Source organism: Psilocybe cubensis, chromosome 10, assembly GCF_017499595.1.
Source record: "Psilocybe cubensis strain MGC-MH-2018 chromosome 10, whole genome shotgun sequence".
NCBI classification, from domain to species: Eukaryota; Fungi; Basidiomycota; class Agaricomycetes; order Agaricales; family Agrocybaceae; genus Psilocybe; species Psilocybe cubensis.
This window is the reverse complement of record NC_063008.1, coordinates 1,462,405-1,481,087: the sequence shown is the minus strand read 5'-3', so window position 1 is coordinate 1,481,087 and position 18,683 is coordinate 1,462,405. Positions and strand designations below refer to the sequence as shown.

The 18,683-nt window shown below is 44.9% G+C and overlaps 7 protein-coding genes across 7 annotated transcripts; 4 read left to right on the top strand and 3 right to left on the bottom strand.

Annotated features, from left to right (window-relative positions):
- Positions 1–2,592: 2,592 nt before the first annotated feature.
- JR316_0010736 (uncharacterized protein) lies at positions 2,593–4,144 on the top strand (the record flags this gene model as incomplete). The annotated part of the gene is made up of 7 exons (XM_047896401.1): positions 2,593–2,634; positions 2,844–2,964; positions 3,183–3,242; positions 3,306–3,398; positions 3,455–3,505; positions 3,745–3,811; positions 3,880–4,144. 7 exons carry the CDS (start codon positions 2,593–2,595, stop codon positions 4,142–4,144), a joined length of 699 nt encoding a protein of 232 aa, XP_047744446.1.
- Positions 4,145–5,494: 1,350 nt separating this feature from the next.
- JR316_0010735 (uncharacterized protein) lies at positions 5,495–5,958 on the top strand (the record flags this gene model as incomplete). The annotated part of the gene is made up of 2 exons (XM_047896400.1): positions 5,495–5,821; positions 5,884–5,958. 2 exons carry the CDS (start codon positions 5,495–5,497, stop codon positions 5,956–5,958), a joined length of 402 nt encoding a protein of 133 aa, XP_047744445.1.
- A 1,277-nt stretch (positions 5,959–7,235) lies between these two features.
- Positions 7,236–7,748, bottom strand: JR316_0010734 (uncharacterized protein; the record flags this gene model as incomplete). The annotated part of the gene is made up of 1 exon (XM_047896399.1): positions 7,236–7,748. One exon carries the CDS (start codon positions 7,746–7,748, stop codon positions 7,236–7,238), a length of 513 nt encoding a protein of 170 aa, XP_047744444.1.
- A 2,365-nt stretch (positions 7,749–10,113) lies between these two features.
- JR316_0010733 (uncharacterized protein) lies at positions 10,114–11,120 on the top strand (the record flags this gene model as incomplete). The annotated part of the gene is made up of 3 exons (XM_047896398.1): positions 10,114–10,281; positions 10,837–10,891; positions 10,945–11,120. The coding sequence occupies 3 exons, from the start codon at positions 10,114–10,116 to the stop codon at positions 11,118–11,120; spliced, it is 399 nt and encodes a 132-aa protein (XP_047744443.1).
- A 2,767-nt stretch (positions 11,121–13,887) lies between these two features.
- On the top strand, positions 13,888–15,441 carry JR316_0010732 (tRNA pseudouridine(38/39) synthase; the record flags this gene model as incomplete). Its single annotated transcript, XM_047896397.1, has 1 exon — positions 13,888–15,441. The coding sequence occupies one exon, from the start codon at positions 13,888–13,890 to the stop codon at positions 15,439–15,441; it is 1,554 nt and encodes a 517-aa protein (XP_047744442.1).
- A 118-nt stretch (positions 15,442–15,559) lies between these two features.
- On the bottom strand, positions 15,560–16,724 carry JR316_0010731 (Acid phosphatase; the record flags this gene model as incomplete). Its single annotated transcript, XM_047896396.1, has 6 exons — positions 15,560–16,025; positions 16,080–16,113; positions 16,176–16,267; positions 16,334–16,361; positions 16,423–16,558; positions 16,608–16,724. 6 exons carry the CDS (start codon positions 16,722–16,724, stop codon positions 15,560–15,562), a joined length of 873 nt encoding a protein of 290 aa, XP_047744441.1.
- A 573-nt stretch (positions 16,725–17,297) lies between these two features.
- Positions 17,298–18,474, bottom strand: JR316_0010730 (Acid phosphatase; the record flags this gene model as incomplete). Its single annotated transcript, XM_047896395.1, has 6 exons — positions 17,298–17,757; positions 17,806–17,839; positions 17,898–17,989; positions 18,048–18,075; positions 18,139–18,274; positions 18,331–18,474. The coding sequence occupies 6 exons, from the start codon at positions 18,472–18,474 to the stop codon at positions 17,298–17,300; spliced, it is 894 nt and encodes a 297-aa protein (XP_047744440.1).
- Between the last annotated feature and the right edge of the window lie 209 nt (positions 18,475–18,683).

Sequence of the window (18,683 nt, the reverse complement as noted above, 5' to 3'; positions counted from 1 at the left end):
TACATTCTCAGTGGCACACTTACAATGCGAGGATGGGAACACCAGTTTGGGACGGGCCAACCGCGACTGCCGAAAGAAGATTGATAGGCCATTTAAGCTTTGCCAAAGCCACTGCTGTCGGCTTAATTCTTCAAGGAAATTGGGAACTTTGAACAATCTAGTGATTTCTTTAACAAAATGATCTGAAAAAAGTGTTTTACAGCTGTAGAATATTGACGCCCAGGCTTTATATTATAATAGGAGGTTAGAATTTCAACTTTAATAACTGTTTAGCGGACAGGCTTCAGGTCCTGGTCAGTGGCTCAATTTCTGACGGTCAAGGAAGCAAAACAGATGATGGGGTACAACACCCACCAAACCCGTGATCAAAACACAATAAGCGCCTAATTGCAAAAATAGAGTCGTGTGTGGCCATGCCCTGAGATATTTTAGTCTTTATTTAGCATTTTGATTGACGAGGTAGATCGGGCCACATTACTCCTGAGCTATGATATTGGGAATTCCGAGGGAACCGCCCTTTGATTTGGGTTGCCTTCGGCCATGCGAAGTTGTCGTGCTTGACCCCTGTCAGTAGCGTGCCTACTATCTGCAGACAAGCAAACCTAAGATATCACCGATACACCGACAGGAAATAGGAGCTGTGGTCACCTTCACCGGTGCTGCACCTGCCTGAACCGACGTGGCCGCTCGTCGTTGCAGTATTTAAACAGCAAAGCTTGGTCCTGTTGGTGTGAAGCAGGCTGATAGAAACTGATGCACGAGCTCGGAGGCAATGACGGAACAAACCCAAATTCAAATATGATCGACTTTGTCATCAAGTTCCACGTGTTTTTTCAAAATTTCGCCGACTGTTTCCGCCCTTTTCTGCCACGCCTTGCCTCCGCGAACATCCAGTCATCCGTCTCGAACTTTTCTCTCCATGCTGCATAGCTCGCGTTCACAACCCACACATCCACCAATGATTAAGGGTACTAATGGCCGGTGCAGCGAAAATGAATGTCCAGACTGGTGTACACGATAAGAATCCCTTGCTCAACGAATCGGCTGCAGACAATTATCACACTCTTTCTCTCCAGTTTCCACCGGAACCAACTTCAAGCCTCAATGTGTCGATCTTCGGACCATTTCGTACGATTTTAGTTCACCAATATACCTTGTTACCAGGTCCCAAAACTACTGCACAACCCAACACTGCGGTACAAGTACTAATACTCTCGCCTTGTGCCTGACTCACGTCCGTAATTGCGGTGCACACATGCGTGTACAGCGTGGCTTATCTTGACAATTCATTGAGTTTGTCTTAGAGGTCTTACGTAGAACGATTCCCCACTGCAACAACGTTCGAGGCAACAGGTCACCGTCTTCAATGTACAGCTTGTTCTTTAGAATAGATTGACACAGGCTACAGGTCTAACATAATAGCTTATTCGTTTTCAGCTTCCATTTCAATGCGGTTTACACGTTCAGCTCGCTTGTCCGACTCCGACTGCACCATGCATCCATTTCACGTAAGTTGAAGCCCAGTAAGTTAAAAAGCCCAGGCTCGGCATTTTTTAACCAGCGATATCTAGGATGATAAGTAAAGCCGATTGCTTTTCATTTCTCCTTTTCAAATCGTTGTGATTATTTTTTTCTTCTTGTTCTCGAGGAATTGATTTCCGCTCGATCCGCATTCGGCGCTGACGAACACCACCAGCCTGTGAGCGCGCTATCTGCTTTTTGTCTTCTCACCATCGCATTTGCTTTGCGTATATATCAAGGAGAGGCATTGCTTGCACATCATCAGAGCAGCTGCAGGGCCGGACGGTGCGTCATTTTGATTCTGTCGACAATTAAAATACATTTATCTTATGATTCCTCTCGTACCATCTACAGAGGCACGGATGTCGTCGTAGAAGGACTTGACACACATAACATTTTATACATCCACTTACTCGATCTTCTGCACGCGTCGTCCATTACCACTGTTCTGCATCAAACGTCTACTCTGGTCGTATCCCTCACTCAAATATCTCGAACATCATCATGTCGTACATTATACAACGGGCAGGAATGATTTCCGAGATAGGTATCACCGCTGAGGGCGTCAGCCAGAAGGAATTAGAAAAGATGGTCAGAGAGGGAATGGCAGTCAATTTGGTCGCAGGTACCGTAAAACTATCAGTTGCGTTCATGCATTGCAAAACGCTGACTTTGTGCCTTTTTGTGCGGTAAAATAGCTGCCTGTCTGACTGCCCTATTATACGATCACGTTCTGACTCTCGATGCAGAGGTGCGTTTTATCTGCATTCACATAGCGAATATCCTTCTTAACATACATGCAATAGGTGGAAACAATGTGGGGGTTCGTGTTTATCTCCCTTGGAGACAGAAAGAAACGGAAACTCAAGTACAGGAATATCCATTAGGTCACGGTTTTCCCTCGCGAAGGTCCTGTTCTTCATGAACCGATATGTTGTCGCTGGCATGCTTCTGTACGTTGCCCTTGGACATTGCCAATAATCGGATTAATTTCTGATTTGCTTCATTTAGCTTTAACTGCATTTGTATGTACCCCGAGGTTAGAAAATGAAGTGCAGAAGCTCTAACGTAATGCATTCATCAGCTGCATCACGGACGTTTTTGAGTGAAGAGGTACGTGATAATTGCTATCAAGGACGTGTGTAGCACTGAACTGAAATCTCATGACCAATAGTTGTATGTATTGTTTCCAACCAACTCACCAGCTCGTTGATAGTCTAATCATGTGGGACAGCTGCACATTTTTCATGCGCTGGTTGACAGTGTACGTTTTGGGCACCAGATAGCTCTTGCTCGGTCTCATTATCTTTACCTTCTGACAGGGTATCGATCACGTCGACGATTATTGTACAGGGTATGTTGAGAGAATACGATTCATGACCATTATACATGTTGCTGAGTTTTTGGTATTAGGGATCATTGTTCTGCGTGTGTGGGCACTGCGTATGTTCTCCTAATTTTATTCCTCTTCTTGTTTGAGCTCATTGTCCAATTAGATCGCCGCAATAAGGTCGGACCATTTTACCTCACTATTGCTTCATGGTTTGACATTGCACAATTCCTTTAGTGGGCATTGAGGGTTGCGTTCTTCTTTTACTTCGGTTAGTGATATTGTATCCCACTATCCATATGGCGTGCTAATCATTCTTTTCTTTTTCTAGGAGGATCTATCGCCCTACTTGGTCTTCTCATTCAAGATTACGTTGGAGAAATTGTCGAGCGTAAGTGTCAATAAAAGAAATATACTAATTATTTATCCCTAATTTCTCATCACTCCGTTTTAGTCAACACATCCCTTGCGAGTCTTCCTGGATGTTACGCCACCAGCGTACCGTCTATTATTGCTGGACAATGGCTAGCGCCAATTATTGTAGAAAGTCAGCACAAGTTTTTTATTACTTCCGAGGGGGTCAAATTAACGTCTTTGTTATAGCTGTACTCTTCGGCCTCGTTATTTCCAGAGCGTTCTTGTGGTGGAAGGACGGTATACCCATGCCTAGAATTTTTGCGATTCTAGTTCGTAGATTTGATACCGGCCAACTGATATATATACTGATGAATTGTGCATTAGGCTCGCGATTCCACTCTTTACTTCTTTGTGTAAGTCTGCTATTGAACTGTTAAAATCTTTTACTCACGTCATGGCTCCTCACAGTGTTTTTGGTACTGTTGTTACTCTTTGGACTCGATCCATGCGGCTAATGTTATTTATTTTATGTTTAGCTATGCTTTTAGCCAATTATCTAATGTTCGAACTCGGTCCCGTATTCCTGTCAAGTCTTCTCGTCACGTACGTGTTCACTTCCTTGCTACTAATGATCTTCCAAGGACCTGAATTGACATTCATATTTCTATCAGGCCATCAACGACCGCCGGATGTATCCTCGGGTCCCACATGTTACTCAACCTCCGCGTTATGTCTGGCCACAAATTGCTGGACGAATACGGGACAGAATCTACCAGCGTCGATATCCCTGTGCCACGGCGTCAGCCGCGCACTATCAACAGCGTTGGAATTCTTGATGGAGCCACGAATCCCTTTCCATACCCCTCACACACGGCCACGGTCCGCGACGCTATTGATAAGGTGTTCGAACGCCATGATCCTAACCACATTAAATGACCGCATTCTTTACTTATGAGTGCCTGTGTACCCGTGTACCTGTGCTGTTGGTTTGTTGCCGTTAGACGTGCCACTATTTTATTTATTGTTAACGCTGAATATGTATCTGTGGAATGGGTTCATTTGGTATTCTATTTTTTTGGTCGGTGTAGCAGGCTAGCTTCAGATTTTTCACTATTGCGTAGACCTTTCCCTGGGTATGGGAATTTCTGTTTTGTCATACGATACACACTATTGGGGACGATTAAATATAAGTTGCATTCTTGAACACACTTCTAATTTCTATCTGCAAGAGCAGGACCTCGGTCATGAACTTGGGTTTATTGCTGATCCTTGTAAGCTTGACACGATGAAGAATTACATGAATGATGATTGGCGCTCATAAACAATTGATACTAGGGAGATAAATCCGGTCATTTCATTATCCAGCCAATGGATCAACGAACCATTCTCAAGTTACCGCATCCATCAAAGTTGCAAACTCTGGAGCAGTGGAGCCCGAACATCTGATGACACAGCCAATACAAGAGAGACGATCCACGAGGTTTACCGATCATAGGAGTGGGTATGTTATCTGCCATGTTATCTGCCCGGCAGAATCCGAGTTTACTCTTTTCACACTTTTCACCATAAAACCTAGGATGAACTGCAATAAAAATATGTATTCAAGTATGTAAAGAATGTATATACACATAAGTGCCTTTAAAATTTGAGTAAGTGCTGTCGAATCAGTAGAATACGTATGGATGTTATCTGCCACCCCCAATGTTATCTGCCAGCCGAGGTGCCGCAACACAGCCACATTTGCGCACCTCCGTATCCAATTCACGCTCGACGGGCACTCTGGTTTGATTTTTTGAGGCTCTTTGAGTGATATTCTGGATTATATATAAATTAAATAATACCCAGGTAAAAAATATCAGAGAAATTTAGAGTACAGACAAAGTAAAAGGCACATATTTACATGGACTATTTCTCGGACGCGCGTCAGCGCGAAATCTTTGAAAATTTGCCTCTCGTTTCACACGGTATTTCACAAAATTGATGTTTGTGACAATCCGTGCATATTCTCGAGTACTTTCAAGTCATTTCTCTTCAAAATTTTAACAAAAATAAAGCGTCGTGAGTCTCTCTCTTTTTCTCTCCATTTTTTGGTCATTTCCCGTTTGGGACACCCACTCCTATGAACGGAAAACCATCCACGACGCAACGCTCCTACAAAACTCCGCACTGAAATGTGCTTTTTGAATGACGTCATACTGTTTATGCCCCTATAAAATGTTCAAGACTTCAACCCAAGGCAACTCATTATCGCTATCGCAAACCAAACCCAAACCACTGCATAACACCATGTCGAACCCAATTTCTCATCAGCCCATTATATCCCACCACGTTCACAGCGACAATGAGCCTCTGCCCGGTGCCAGGGGCGCTGCTCCAGCTGTTGACTACACTCCCGACACCATCGAGCATGCCAGATTGCCACCGTCAGAAGTGGGAAATACACAAGATTTTGCACCACATCCACAGCCGCACCAGACTGCTCCTCAGTATCAACAAGATGACACGTCCAAAGGTCTTCCGGAGTTGCCAACGGAGCATCATGAGGCGGACCGAAGTGCCTCTGGGAAGAGCAAGCCGACGCTGGGGGATAAGCTCGTCGGCAAGACACAAGAGGTCAGTCGGGTTTCATTGATTGATAACAACAACCACCACCATGAACTCATGAGTCATTCTAGATTGCTGGGAAAGTAATGCGTAATGAAGGGTTGAAAGAAAAAGGGGAGCTAAAGAAGCAAGGAGACCTTAATTGAAGACCCACCTTTCAGTCCGTGCACTACCATAGCCATATTTCAGTAATCACTGTACCTCAGTCCTCTAACATACCTTTGTATTAATGCTTGCATGGTTGTGTCAATTAACACTCCTCAGAATCTCAGCACATTCGTTCGAAAATCCTTTTGAACGGCTCTCACTCTCTAACACACCAGTGTTGTACGCCGTCCCCGACTAGTAGTACCCATCTTTCAGCCCGAATTACTTACCGACAACTTCGTAGTTTCGCCTTGATATAAGGTCTCTACGAAGTTGTTGGGTAGAAACGAGGTTGAGGATGGGTTCTAGCATCGGGAGAGGTATAGATCATGGATGAGGTAAATGGTAGACACTTTGAGTTACCATTGGAACGGCCATGATATCTCTGAGTGATCAGAAGCAAAGCCTGAGAGAACCATGCGATTGAAAGCGGTGAAAGAGCAATCGTCGACAGTCGAAGAGGAAAATTTGATATTTACATGATAATAGCAGGCAGACTTATATCAGGGGGTTGGAGGTGACAGGTCCCTTTGACGACACAACAAAAGCTCAAAAATGGAGTCGTCACCACTTGGCTTCAAAGAAGGTCCTTGTCAATAATTCAGGTACAATCTTTGACACTACTGCTTTTAAGATGATGATTACCTTTACCATTGAATGGTGAGTTTTGTAATTAGTAGCTTGGCTTGGTGTAAGGTAAAGGGGGACCGATAACTATTATTAATAGCCGCACGCGTCGCGTCGCGTTAATTAATGTCTGAATCACATGCCACGAGCACCATAATAGTTCTCGACTTCAGGAACCGAGTTTAGTGGGTGGGAGATTATTTGGTAGCTAGGGTTGAAAGAATATTTTCTGCCAAACGTACTTTTGCAAGATCAAAATCGTTATTGCCAAGAAGAAAGCGGGATAACGGCGGCTGAGGAAGAAAGTATGAAAGGTATTGAAAGAGTATGTACCTAGGGGAACTGTGGCTTAAGCAAACAAAGTCCATAAACGAAACCACAAATCTCTTTGTTTAAAAATGAGCATAAATACAGTCACGGCCTTTGAATCAAATATTAGACTTAATGACCGCTGGGGCGCCATGAACTTGGACAATTTGTATTCGGCACCTCAGCATGACGCACATCCTCGCAATGCTCACCACGATCCAACATGCTGTTCGATCTCTTCAACATACAAGCCAACCCGGCAGCTTTATCAAGCACCGTCATACGTAACCGTCCACAAGGTTACAATAGCAAGACACAAATCCTCAAACAAAATTATGCTTTACACCGATTGTGCTCCTGGAGGGCCAGAATTTGATATTCTAGGAACGGAAACAGCAAGTGGCCCCTTATCTTGGAATGACCGCGTACTTTTGGCGGAGAAATACGCGACAGTGGAATCAAAATCACCAGAGATAAAAGATGGTGGAGAGGTAATCATTAGCACGCAAGAGTCTTTGCTATCGATGGCGACAAGGAACACCCCTGAGAGGGAAAGAGATGAAGAAGATACGACGGGCACACCAAGATTACAAAGCCTTAATTTCCTTGCGGATCGTGACTCTCCCAACGCTGAAGCGAGCGCTCCTCCCAGGCGGAGGAGGACCATTGAACGATACAAGACACAAACACCGTTGCCAGTATCAACGTCGACGCCTTTGAGAAGGGGAAGAAAGAGGAAAAGAGGTATCAGCAACGATTCTGGACAAATGATGATGTCGTCCCCTTTGTCCCTCCCCCCATCCGAAACCTCGAACGAAGCAACCCCTTTGAGACCTACACCAAAAAGTGACATGGTCCTTCGATCACGAAAATTATGAAGGCCTATAGAGGCTTCTAGATCGGTTGTACCGTGATGTTTGAATGATACTCTGGGTCTTAATCTTGGAGGTTCTATAGTTATTGAGGTCCTTGAAAAAAGTATTTGGATGAGGGAATAAGAGAAAAGAACGCCAGCGACCCATTTCAATGACTTATGGCGAAACGGCAATTTCCGTTATTACGTAATAATCACTTGTCCTGAGTGCAACTGCAAATCAACTTGAACGTGTTTTACTCCCACAGAAGCCCAATTCTGCATTCGGTTGTTCAACATTCAAACCATAAGCTTGAATTGCACGTCTACGACCGCGACTACACCCTTCTGTTCTTGATCTTATTCACTGATCGATTCAACTCATGGAGGGCGTTTTACAGAGTGATACGTTTGCTTCAGTGACTCGCAACAGCTCGAAATGTAAATGTTTTTGGAGCCGATACATCCAAATTGACATGCTTTTTGAAATCGTAAACAGCCCGTAGCGTAAGTTTGATTTAGTTAAATGTTGGCGTTGAGTCTGCGCTAATGCGTCATTTCTTAAGAACTCTTGATCCTCGAACGCACAGTCGAGAATAAGGCTCCAACCGTTTCATTTGTTTATCGTTTGTAAACCGTATATACCATTTACCGTTTCGTTTAGTTTACGAGCCTTGTTAAACAGTTTACAAACGTTTATAAACGGTTCAAACGGTAACAGATTTTTGTGCTAAAGTATATCTCTTTTTTGGACAATATTAGGTGCGTATTACATCAAATGATTCATCTTTTATTCTTTACACCAAACTAACTCATTTGCACTCTTGTTTTGGTCCCATTTTTGTACCAATTAGGTGCCGACTATTATATTCCTTGGCAAATGGGCCGCATTAGGACAAGTGATGCGTTGAACGCTGTTGAACGCCTGCCCTTGTAGCCACCCTCGAGCTTACTGTTTACAAACGTTTATAAACGTTTGTAAACTGTTTATTACCGTTTCCGTTTAGTTTGTAAAAAAAATTAAACGGAAACTAAACGGTTGGAGCCTTAGTCGAGAATCCTCAGAAAGCCGAAAGCCTTTTTCACCCCTATCTATCCTTATGTCTGTTAGCGCGTCTTCGAGGTCCTCTTTTGGACAAACTCTTCAGTTTATTACCGACATCAAACTCCTTGAACTTGAGAAACAACGACAAGCATACCAGGACCACGCAAAGGTTCTCGCCAGAGCCAAAATTTTGAAGCAAAAGGAAATATTTTCGAGAAGGTTCAAGTCCTCGCGAAAGCCTTGAAAACATGGACTGGTTCCGGAACGCCGCGGAATAGCATAGTCGACTTCCAGGTTCACCTCGATGATCTGGAATTCTTGCTCGCCCAAGCCAAGTACGATCCAAGCTTCAGTTACCAGTATCGAACTCGCAGAAAGCAGGGCCAGGACATTGGAGCACATTCGGCGCAACATGATTCGATTTGATGCGGCCCGATTATTTTGGAAGCTCTTCCATGAATGGATAACCAGTGGCGACTCCGTTGCTGTGTCTTACCAGGCTCCGCGAGAAAACGTGGCTGATGCCAATATGATGGACATAGTCCAAGGACGGGCGTCTGATAGCTCCGTCTATGCGGCAAATGGGAGGAAGGAAATGCATGAACAGAAGGAGACCTATCTTGGGGACGATTTTTTTCAGACGAAGCGGCAAAGGCTCTGGAACACCTTCATAGGGATATGAAAAATGCTATTGAAAGTCAACAGTGCACCCGTCTTGCAGTCTCTGATGTTGTATGCGCTATCTACAGCCTTTTGGCTAGTGGTATTACGGACGAAGCAAAAATGAACGACTTCAAGAACATTCCAAGAAAACAGTGTGATTCTCCAAGAAGTCACCAGCGTCCTCAATATGCCATTGGTGGTCTCGAGACTTGAGGGTGGAATAAGGGGTGTATTCCGGTCGAGTTCCATGGACATTTGAATGGAAATACAGGTAAGGATTGCTCAAACGCTAGACGATTGAAAAGTCCCCTCATCGTCATTTACAGGGCCTTCACCAACCCCGAAATTATGGATACGATAATGATCCGTTTATGGTCAAACAAAAATCTCAACATCATGACTACCGAATGCTACCTCAATACTACAGCCTACGGAACGCACGCAACCGTTTGCTCGGATTTGGATCATCGCTTCTGCACACGACTGACCTCACATTTCTTGACTACTTGGGCATGTCGAAAGCCTGGTTGTCTTTCATCAAATCGTTCTTCTTGGTTCCTGTACGATTCCCTGAAGACCTGAATCCACGTACACGAAAGCGTGGTACTCCGATCGGCTACACGCTCAGTGTTCTCTGTGGAGAAGCCGTCGTTCATCATGGATTCTACCGTCAACCAACGCGCGGATGGCTTGTACCTCTGCAGGATGCATGACGATCTCTGTTTGTGGGATTCCAATGTTAGCAAAGTCGCAGCTGGATGGGCAACTATGAACGAGTACGCGGCCCTGGCAGTGCACAAGTTCAACAAAAAGAAGACAGGGCCGGTTTATATCGGTTTTCGAGTCGGGAGATGCCATTGGTCTTCCTGAGTGTGATATCCGTTGGTGGTTCCTACAATTCGAACCCAGCGAAAAGCTCTTCGTCGTTGACCGGCATGAGATTTCGAACCACATCGCTAAGATGTGCCGCCAGTTGGCTAGTACCAAGCCTTGTCTTTGGATAGGCCAACGCGTACAGCAAGTACATGCGGTTTATCTTCACAAACCTGGGCGGTGTTCCGGCGAACTGTTTTGGCAACGCACACGTTATGGGCACAATCGTTGTTTTTACTCGAATTCAACGGAAGCTATTCTCTAACGGCAGAGGAAGTGCTGTGGGTTACCTCAGAAAAATGATATACGAGCGCTTTGGAATCCAGGACCTTCCAGAGGGCTACTTTTAATTTCCTATAAGCACTGGCGGGCGAGACCTCCATCACATCATAGAGATCCTTGCTCTTGAGAGGCATGGAAGACCTCTCCGCTGGAAAAGGAAAGGGAGCGGAGATCATGTTGCTTCCAATAATCCAATAAGTCGACTCTCTCTGACGGTTCTAATAGTACGAAGAAGATGCAAACGACAATGACGACGAGGACGAGGACGAGGACGGGAATGGTCAACCCGAGGCCACTGATTCGATTCCGACGACAACTTTGTCAAGTATAAAGTTATGGCAGAGGATAAATTCAGCCAACGCGTGGCCAACGATCCCAAAGTGTACGCGAAGCTCAAAGAGCAATGGGAAAGTGACCCCTTCGCACACGAGAATAGATACAACCAACCTGAACCTGAACCTGAAGAATTCATGACCTTCAAGGAATATACATGGCTCCGCGAGTCCTAGTTTGCCGGCTGGGGCGATTCGTACGGTAACATGCTCGATGTTCCCAAACCACGGCGGGTGCAGTTGATGCCTAAGGTTTGGGAGATGATGAAGCAGGCGACGACGCCACAAAATTGGCTGGAGAACGGGAATTGGTACGCACAGTGGGTGTTTAGCATTTATGGTGACGAAGTGGTGAATAATTATGGAGGATTCGATGCTGTGGATCCGAACCTTATACCCACTTATATACCTGTTGGGATTGGACAGCTCTTTAAGACGTCCCGTATAAGGTTGGACCAGTGAACGTTCTTGTGCGCTTAGATTTGGAATGCTCTGTAAAAGTATTTGTGTGTCAATTTGTGTAGGTACTGGCATAGCAAATCAATCGTTCCCTCGTTTCTTTAGCACTAACCTTGGAAATTCCACTGCTAGACATCCATATATATAGTTCCGGCCTTGGATCCCGATCCCGATCCACGTCTTGCAGAAACATTCAGTCAATAGGCCGCACAACACCATACTGTCACTTGTCGGTCGATGAGTCATTTTTATTCATTTCACACTCAATCTGGTTTTGTCAGTTGGCAATTTAATAGTTGTTGCTGGGGAGTGGTACTAAAGCAGAGTTTCCCCACCAAATCGGAACTTCAATCGGTCTTCCAATCTCAAAAGTTGAAGAATATGATTTGAATATTCCCATCATCGTCCACCATGTTCTACGTCACCTTAGAGCTCGACTTTTCATAAATTCTCATCGAAACTATACCGATAACTCGCCTTCTCTGCTCCTCATGCGCGGCGACCCCTCGTGGTGACAGGCTCACCAAACATGTACTAAGAGTAGTTGTCAATGTGGTATGCAAATATAGTACCCAGGTATACAGGCTGCGTTCACAAGACTTGGGCTTCTATGTGTATATGAATTGAGGTATAAGAGGCCCTCCCCCTGGTTTACCTCAGTTTGATACGTTCTTCCCGCCACTATCCCTCCCAAGTCACTCAAAGCACATTATTATGTCCACTGAATTGTCGCCAGGGAGAAATATCTACCTCGAAATAGCTCTTCTGGGGGTTATCTTGTCTGCAATAGCCTATGGGGTCGTCGTCACACTCTTCATCTGCTGCATCAATGCATTGCTTCAACCATCCTCCGTGCGAAATTGTTCGTCGACAATGACACGATTTCTACTGTTCTATAGCGGTGTGCTACTTGTATTTAGTACCTGGGCACTAGTTCAAAATACTTTCGCAATCATGTCGGCCATATTCCATAACTTTGATAACTCTGGAAAATCTGTCACTTGCCTTCATCTTACCGAATCCAATCCCTTGTTTCTTCCTATCACAGTCTGGACGGCAGATGGTTTTTTGGTGAGTATACCATCATTCATTCGTTATGGACTGTACGATTGATATCTGCCATGGATGGAAGGGATGGCGTTGTGTAGTCCTATACTGGGGTATTTCTGGACGTCGCCGAATAGCTTTGTACGTTGGCCTAACATCTCTTTGCTTGATGTCGCTCGGTACGCAGCATCAGCAGCCTTATAATTATTGTCTTAACTATTTCAACAGTTTCAGGCCTTTTCACCCTCCTACCGCCACCCATCGCCCTTGGACCCGGTCCCATAGTGTTCATTTCCGTGTCAGGGGTAATTAATGTCATCCTTTCCGCATTGATCATAGTGCGACTCTACTCTCACAAGAAATCCGCGCAAAAATCCCTCGGTATATATCAAGGGCAATTCTACAAACGAATCATGGTCATGCTTACCGAGTCCTGCGCGCTAATTGTGGTGTTCACTATATTGTATATCGTCCTCTTTTTTACCTCAAAGCATAATGGGAAAGCGGTTCCTCTTTTCTTACTACCTCAAGTCTGTGTAAGCTGTGATGGATTCAGGAGAATAAGTTCGTTGGCTGATACCTCATATGATAGGTCATTGCACCACTATTGATTGTCTATCGCGTCGCTCGAAGAAGAGCAGCCCCCGAAAGCTATTCGGATACTCGCCGTTGGTCTATTACTTCGGTTAGCCCAGATCCATTTATTACATTCTCAGCGGAGTCCTCTCCCACTGAGGATGCTAGTAAAAACTACATCTGGCATCACCATGGACCTGGGTCTATCCATGGATCAAACGATACATAACAGGATCTACCTCGCAAGCATCACTGCCTACACTGGTCCTTGGAACCCCATTATGGCATTGACAACCCTGCACTTACAGGACGAATCCATTGCAGCTGCACTATACACGGTGCATACGCCACCTACTAACTCTCCATTCGCAGTTGATTAATATGCCATTAATATGAGCTTCCCGAGCAAGTTAGGCATGGAATCCAAATCTATTGGTTGGTAGATAGATAGTTTTTGAATTTATCTTTATACCATGGCATATTGGGTGATGCTGAGATCTATTTAACCAGTTGATAAAAGAGTGTACATTCTACTATTACTAATAAAGCTGTATTTTTACGTTTACTGGTATTGAACACCCCTATTCATTCCTCTGACTTGCCGAGATGCCGGGGTCTTTTTTCAGTTCAACCATTGAAAGGCTTCTCCATTGATTCTTTATACTTCTAACCACTATTTCCTGGGACCATAAATCTTAGGGGTGAGTGAAAACCATGCAAATTTGAACTGGGATTTTTCTTCGATATTGATCAACTTGACTCTATCTTTGAACAGGTCGAGCCATTATTTACAAGGTGATATATGAACCTTGGGCGTCGTTATCTTTGTTCACGCTCACTTATATCAAGACTTGGTTATTCGATGCCAGCAACTGCTACTTCAAGTCCCAATCCAGGTCCTTATGCAGGTTGGACTCGCGAACGATTGATCGAGAGGTTAACTGAACTCGAGGGTGCCGCTGCCGATGTGAAAACCAAACAAGAACCACCTCCACCCAAGATCAGCAAAACGTTCGATTTTTCAAAGTATTCAAGGCGAAAAATTGCCCTCAAATTTTGCTACTCAGGATGGGAGTACGGTGGTCTTGCCTTCCAAATGGGTCCAACACCTCTTCCAACCGTCGAAAATGTGCTTTTCGATGCATTAGCAAAGACGCGTTTGATTGATCCTGAGGCTGGGTTCGAGGGATGTGGATGGGAAAAGTGTGGACGCACAGATCGTGGAGTCAGTGCAGGAGGTCAGGTCGTGTCGCTTTGGGTTAGAAGCGCATTGCCTTCACAGGGTGCCCAAGAGGAGGTCTCTAATGTAGAGAAAGTGGCAAAAGTGGAAGATGTAGAATCCCTCCCAGAATCTGACGCCGACGGTCTTTTTGGGGATCTGGATTTCTCATCGGAGCCTTCATCAAATACCTCAGTGCAGAAAGTCTCCCAGGTGCGCGAGCACGATTACCTTTCCATGATAAATCGCCTTCTACCAGACACCATTCGGGTTACTGCCTGGTCTCCAGTCGATCCATCTTTCTCCGCCCGATTTTCTTGCAAGTACCGGCACTACAAGTACTTCTTCTCTTCCCTACACCTCGATATACCCGCTATGCAGGCAGCCGCTGCGAGAATGATGGGTGAACATGACTTTCGTAATCTGTGCAAATTAGATGCCCAGAAACAAATAACAAACTTTCGAAGAACAATATTACGTGCCACCATTGAACCATTGGAGAGCGAGGAAAACGCCCACGGAAATATGTATGTCTTCGACCTCGTCGGAACAGCATTCTTGTACCATCAAGTGCGACACATCATGGCCATTCTTTTCCTTGTCGGATCAGGCCTTGAGCCTCCGAGAATTGTCACAGAGCTCATGAATGCTCAAGAAGGCGTCGAAGATCTACGACCAGAGGACACCGATGCTGTCACGAAATATGAAGCAATTGATCGAAAACCGGAATATCAAATGGCTGATGCCTTGCCCTTAATGCTATGGGAGTGCGGCTACGACGAATCTGCGCTAGACTGGCAGACCTCAAATTTGACTGAGAACGATGCTATCAACGGTGGTCTGTATCGCCAACTTCAAGCAATATATAACCGTTCTCGCGTTTTCTCTGCTCTCGATGACCATTTCATTAGGGCCGCAGAGAAGCATCATCCTGTACCCCCGACACTTCTTCCACTAAAAAATGGACTAGAAGGGCTGAACAACATGAAGGATTTACCTGAAAGGGAAAGATATATCAACATTCCTTTGGGAGGAGGGACATTCAAAAGGAGCCTGAAGTATGTTCCATTGCTAAAACGAAAGAGGTTGGACACTGTTGAGGCAATAAACGAACGCTGGCGAATTTCGCGGCTCCAAAAAGACGGCAAGTCAGTAGAACCGTTGGAAAGAGCGGAAGAAGACGATGGAAATGAGTAGATTGGTTGTACATGGTGCGCATCTCTTCGCTGTCTGTGATGATGTGTTCTAATTGTACAAACACAGTAGTCTCATCTAGTTACAGTATTCCATTAACAACAAACCAATGGAAGACGTTTCAAAGACACTCCAAAATTGGTTTCAACTTGCCCAGGACGATGGATTGTGTGGACGATCCCACGTCAGCCTTTGTGGTCGCGTTGAACACACTCACTGTCGCGATACAACCTTTCTTGATCGCTGTGGACTCGTCCGTGAGCTTATTGGTGCCACAGGTAGTCACGTCTGTTGCGCTGCTGCTGGACTTGACTCGGGTCAGCACAAACTTGTAATTTGATGCGGAAGAGCATGAAGAAGTTGAGGCGAAGTTGACATTGAGGCTGACGCCTTTGGGCAGGAGAGTTCCGCTGTTGTTGAGCAGAGCCGCGGAAAACTTAAGGACGAGATCGGTGTAAATCTTGGCCGACTTCGACGAGCTGGATGACGGGTTGCTCGTGAGGGTGGTATACGAAACTGTGGATCCGGATGAACCCGAAAAAGCGATCGATGGGATGCCTTCAAGGGCTGCAGCTGCAGCTGCTCCTCTGGCCATATACATTAATAAACATACCGGGCTGTCTAGAAAAGGTGGTACTCACACTGTACCAGACCCTGAAATAGATCCAAGGTTGGCTACAATGAAGGTCATACATCGTGAGTTCGTTTGCTTGGGTAATTGTTAATGGATGGCTTACTTCCAATGTTTGTACCGCTGATGACGAGAGTAGGAATCGATCCAAAGATGGAGGGAGCGAGTGTTTTGATGCCATATTTTACAGCGTCCACTCTATTTCAGTCAGACAGCCATTATTTAGGCAAGGTATGATTCTCAAACACTAACGTGTACACGTACGGATAGCCATTGACGTAGTTGATATTACCTATTGGCAACGGTAAACTATGGTCAGCCTATCTCTTGCAAGTAAATCGGTCTGAACTTACGGTCAAAGGACTCATAACCATAAGCTGGAGATCCAACGGGGCAGGTTTCGAACTGACAAGGAACCTCCAACTGTTTTGGGGTAGTGGTTGAAGATCCTGTTCCCGATTTGTTGATTGCAGGAGCGGATAAGATAACCTGTATTGCCGATCAATGAAGATTCGCGTCAAAGAAGTAACACACAAACGTTGTATCCGGCACTTTTAAGCGCGCTATACTCTGAACGCAGTTGAGCAACTGCCCATCCATCGTCATTGGTAAGGACAATGTTGGTGTCCGCATAGCAGCCTATGAGTAAGGACATAGCGAGGACAATGGAAATGTAAAGGCGATTTTGCATAGTGAATATGGGTTTGAATGTCTCTCTGTCTCTCTGGATTTGAGGGCGAGTTATTTTCTCCCCATTGAGACCCTGTCTATTTAAAGACGCGTATGAATATCATGAACGTGCACTCCCGATTTTGGTGTTTGTTATGCCCACATGAGATTGCACTTCGTGTATTTCCCATGTTCCAACGATAATCATGGAGGAGGGCTGTTGGTGTCATGCGTGTCATTTTAGTGTGGATGTTTTGCAACGTTCATTGAAATACTTGTGATTTCCACATGAATCGACCCTTCTGATTTTAAAACCATCTCCTAATTCTAAAAATATATCCTTTATTCATCGTGAACCTGAACGTGCGTATGTGATGCTGTATGATGCAGAAGACAAGAAATTCACCAGGTTATATTGGAGTTTGAGATAAAAATTTATGCACAAATCCAGAAGGCACATTTTTCAAACAGCTAGTGATACGAAAATCATTCAACCAAACTAGTACTACGACGAGTATTACACAGGTTCTGCAAAATTAAATCCTATGAACCTTTACAGTTAAAGGCAGCCGAGTATTGGTTGAAGTTTGTTCAAAACGACGCCTTGGGTAGCAGAATTGACATCGGCCTTCGTCGACGCGTTGAAAACGCTAACTGTCGCAATACATCCTTCCTTAATAGCCGTCGATTCTGGTGTTAATTTATTGGTCCCGCAGGTAGTGACGTCTGTGGCAGAACTGGACTCCAGTCTTGTGAGGACAAATTTGAAACTAGAGGCAGATGGGCAACTAGAAATGGACGCAAAGTTGACATTGAGGCTGATTCCCGCTGGGAGAATGGGACTGGTGTTGTTTAACAATTGATTGGTAAGTTTGAGGATGAGGCTGGTGTAGATGTTGGCGGCCATGGTCGATGTGGTTGTCGTATCGGACAGTGTGGTATACGAAACTTGAGATCCTGAACTTCCAGAGAATGCAATTGAGGGAATTCCCTCCAACGCAGCCTCAGATGCAGCGCCTCTAAATGCAATTGGTTAGACATGTTCGAACATTGAAAAAAGGGCATACACTGTGCCAGAGCCACCGATGCTTCCCAGGTTGGCTAATATTCACTAAATTTAATCCCTAATCACTTTCTAGTCTTCGCGAAGTAAACTTACTTCCGATGTTGGACCCACTGATAACAAAGTCAGGCTTTGATCCAAAGAATTTTGGAGCAAGAGTCTGGATTCCAAAGCGAACAGCATCCACTCTGTTGAAAGAAATTCGCTTCTAAGTGACAGGAAAAGAAATAAACAGAGTCCACATACGGAAATGCGTTAACATAGTTAATTCGAGCTAATATCACAAAGTAAGTATCGATACTACAGGCTGCAATAGAATTAAATGTAGGCAACTTACGATCGGTTGAATTTGCTCCCGTCGCAGGAGAACCAGAAGGGCAAGTATTAAATTCACAGGCGGTAGTTAGCGTTGTTGGGGTAGTAGTAGACGAACCGGTCCCAGACTTGTTGATTGCAGGGGCAGATAGAATGACCTATTTAACTCTGTAAGATACACGGGCGTACGTATCGATCACCAGATGTGCCCTACGTTGAAGCCAGCGGCTTGAAGTGCAGCATATTCTGCTCGGATCTGGGCTGTCGCCCAACCATCATCGTTGGTTAATACAACCTTTTTCTGAGCAGCACATGTGGAAATTAGAGATAATGCTAATAGAGATGGAGTGAGGCGCATTTTGCTTGGCGTTCGTGGACAGATTTTCCTTAGAGGCGTTTTTCTGCTTTTAAGCATTCAAAATGGAAGCTAACAAACGTGCGTTTCAATAAAGCACAATAAATGATGCTCCTGAAGGTGCATATTGACGTGTCATGAGTGTTTGACTCAGACATGAACAGCGGTATGCCATATGGCAAAGAAGGTGAAAAGAAGCGACCAAGCGAACG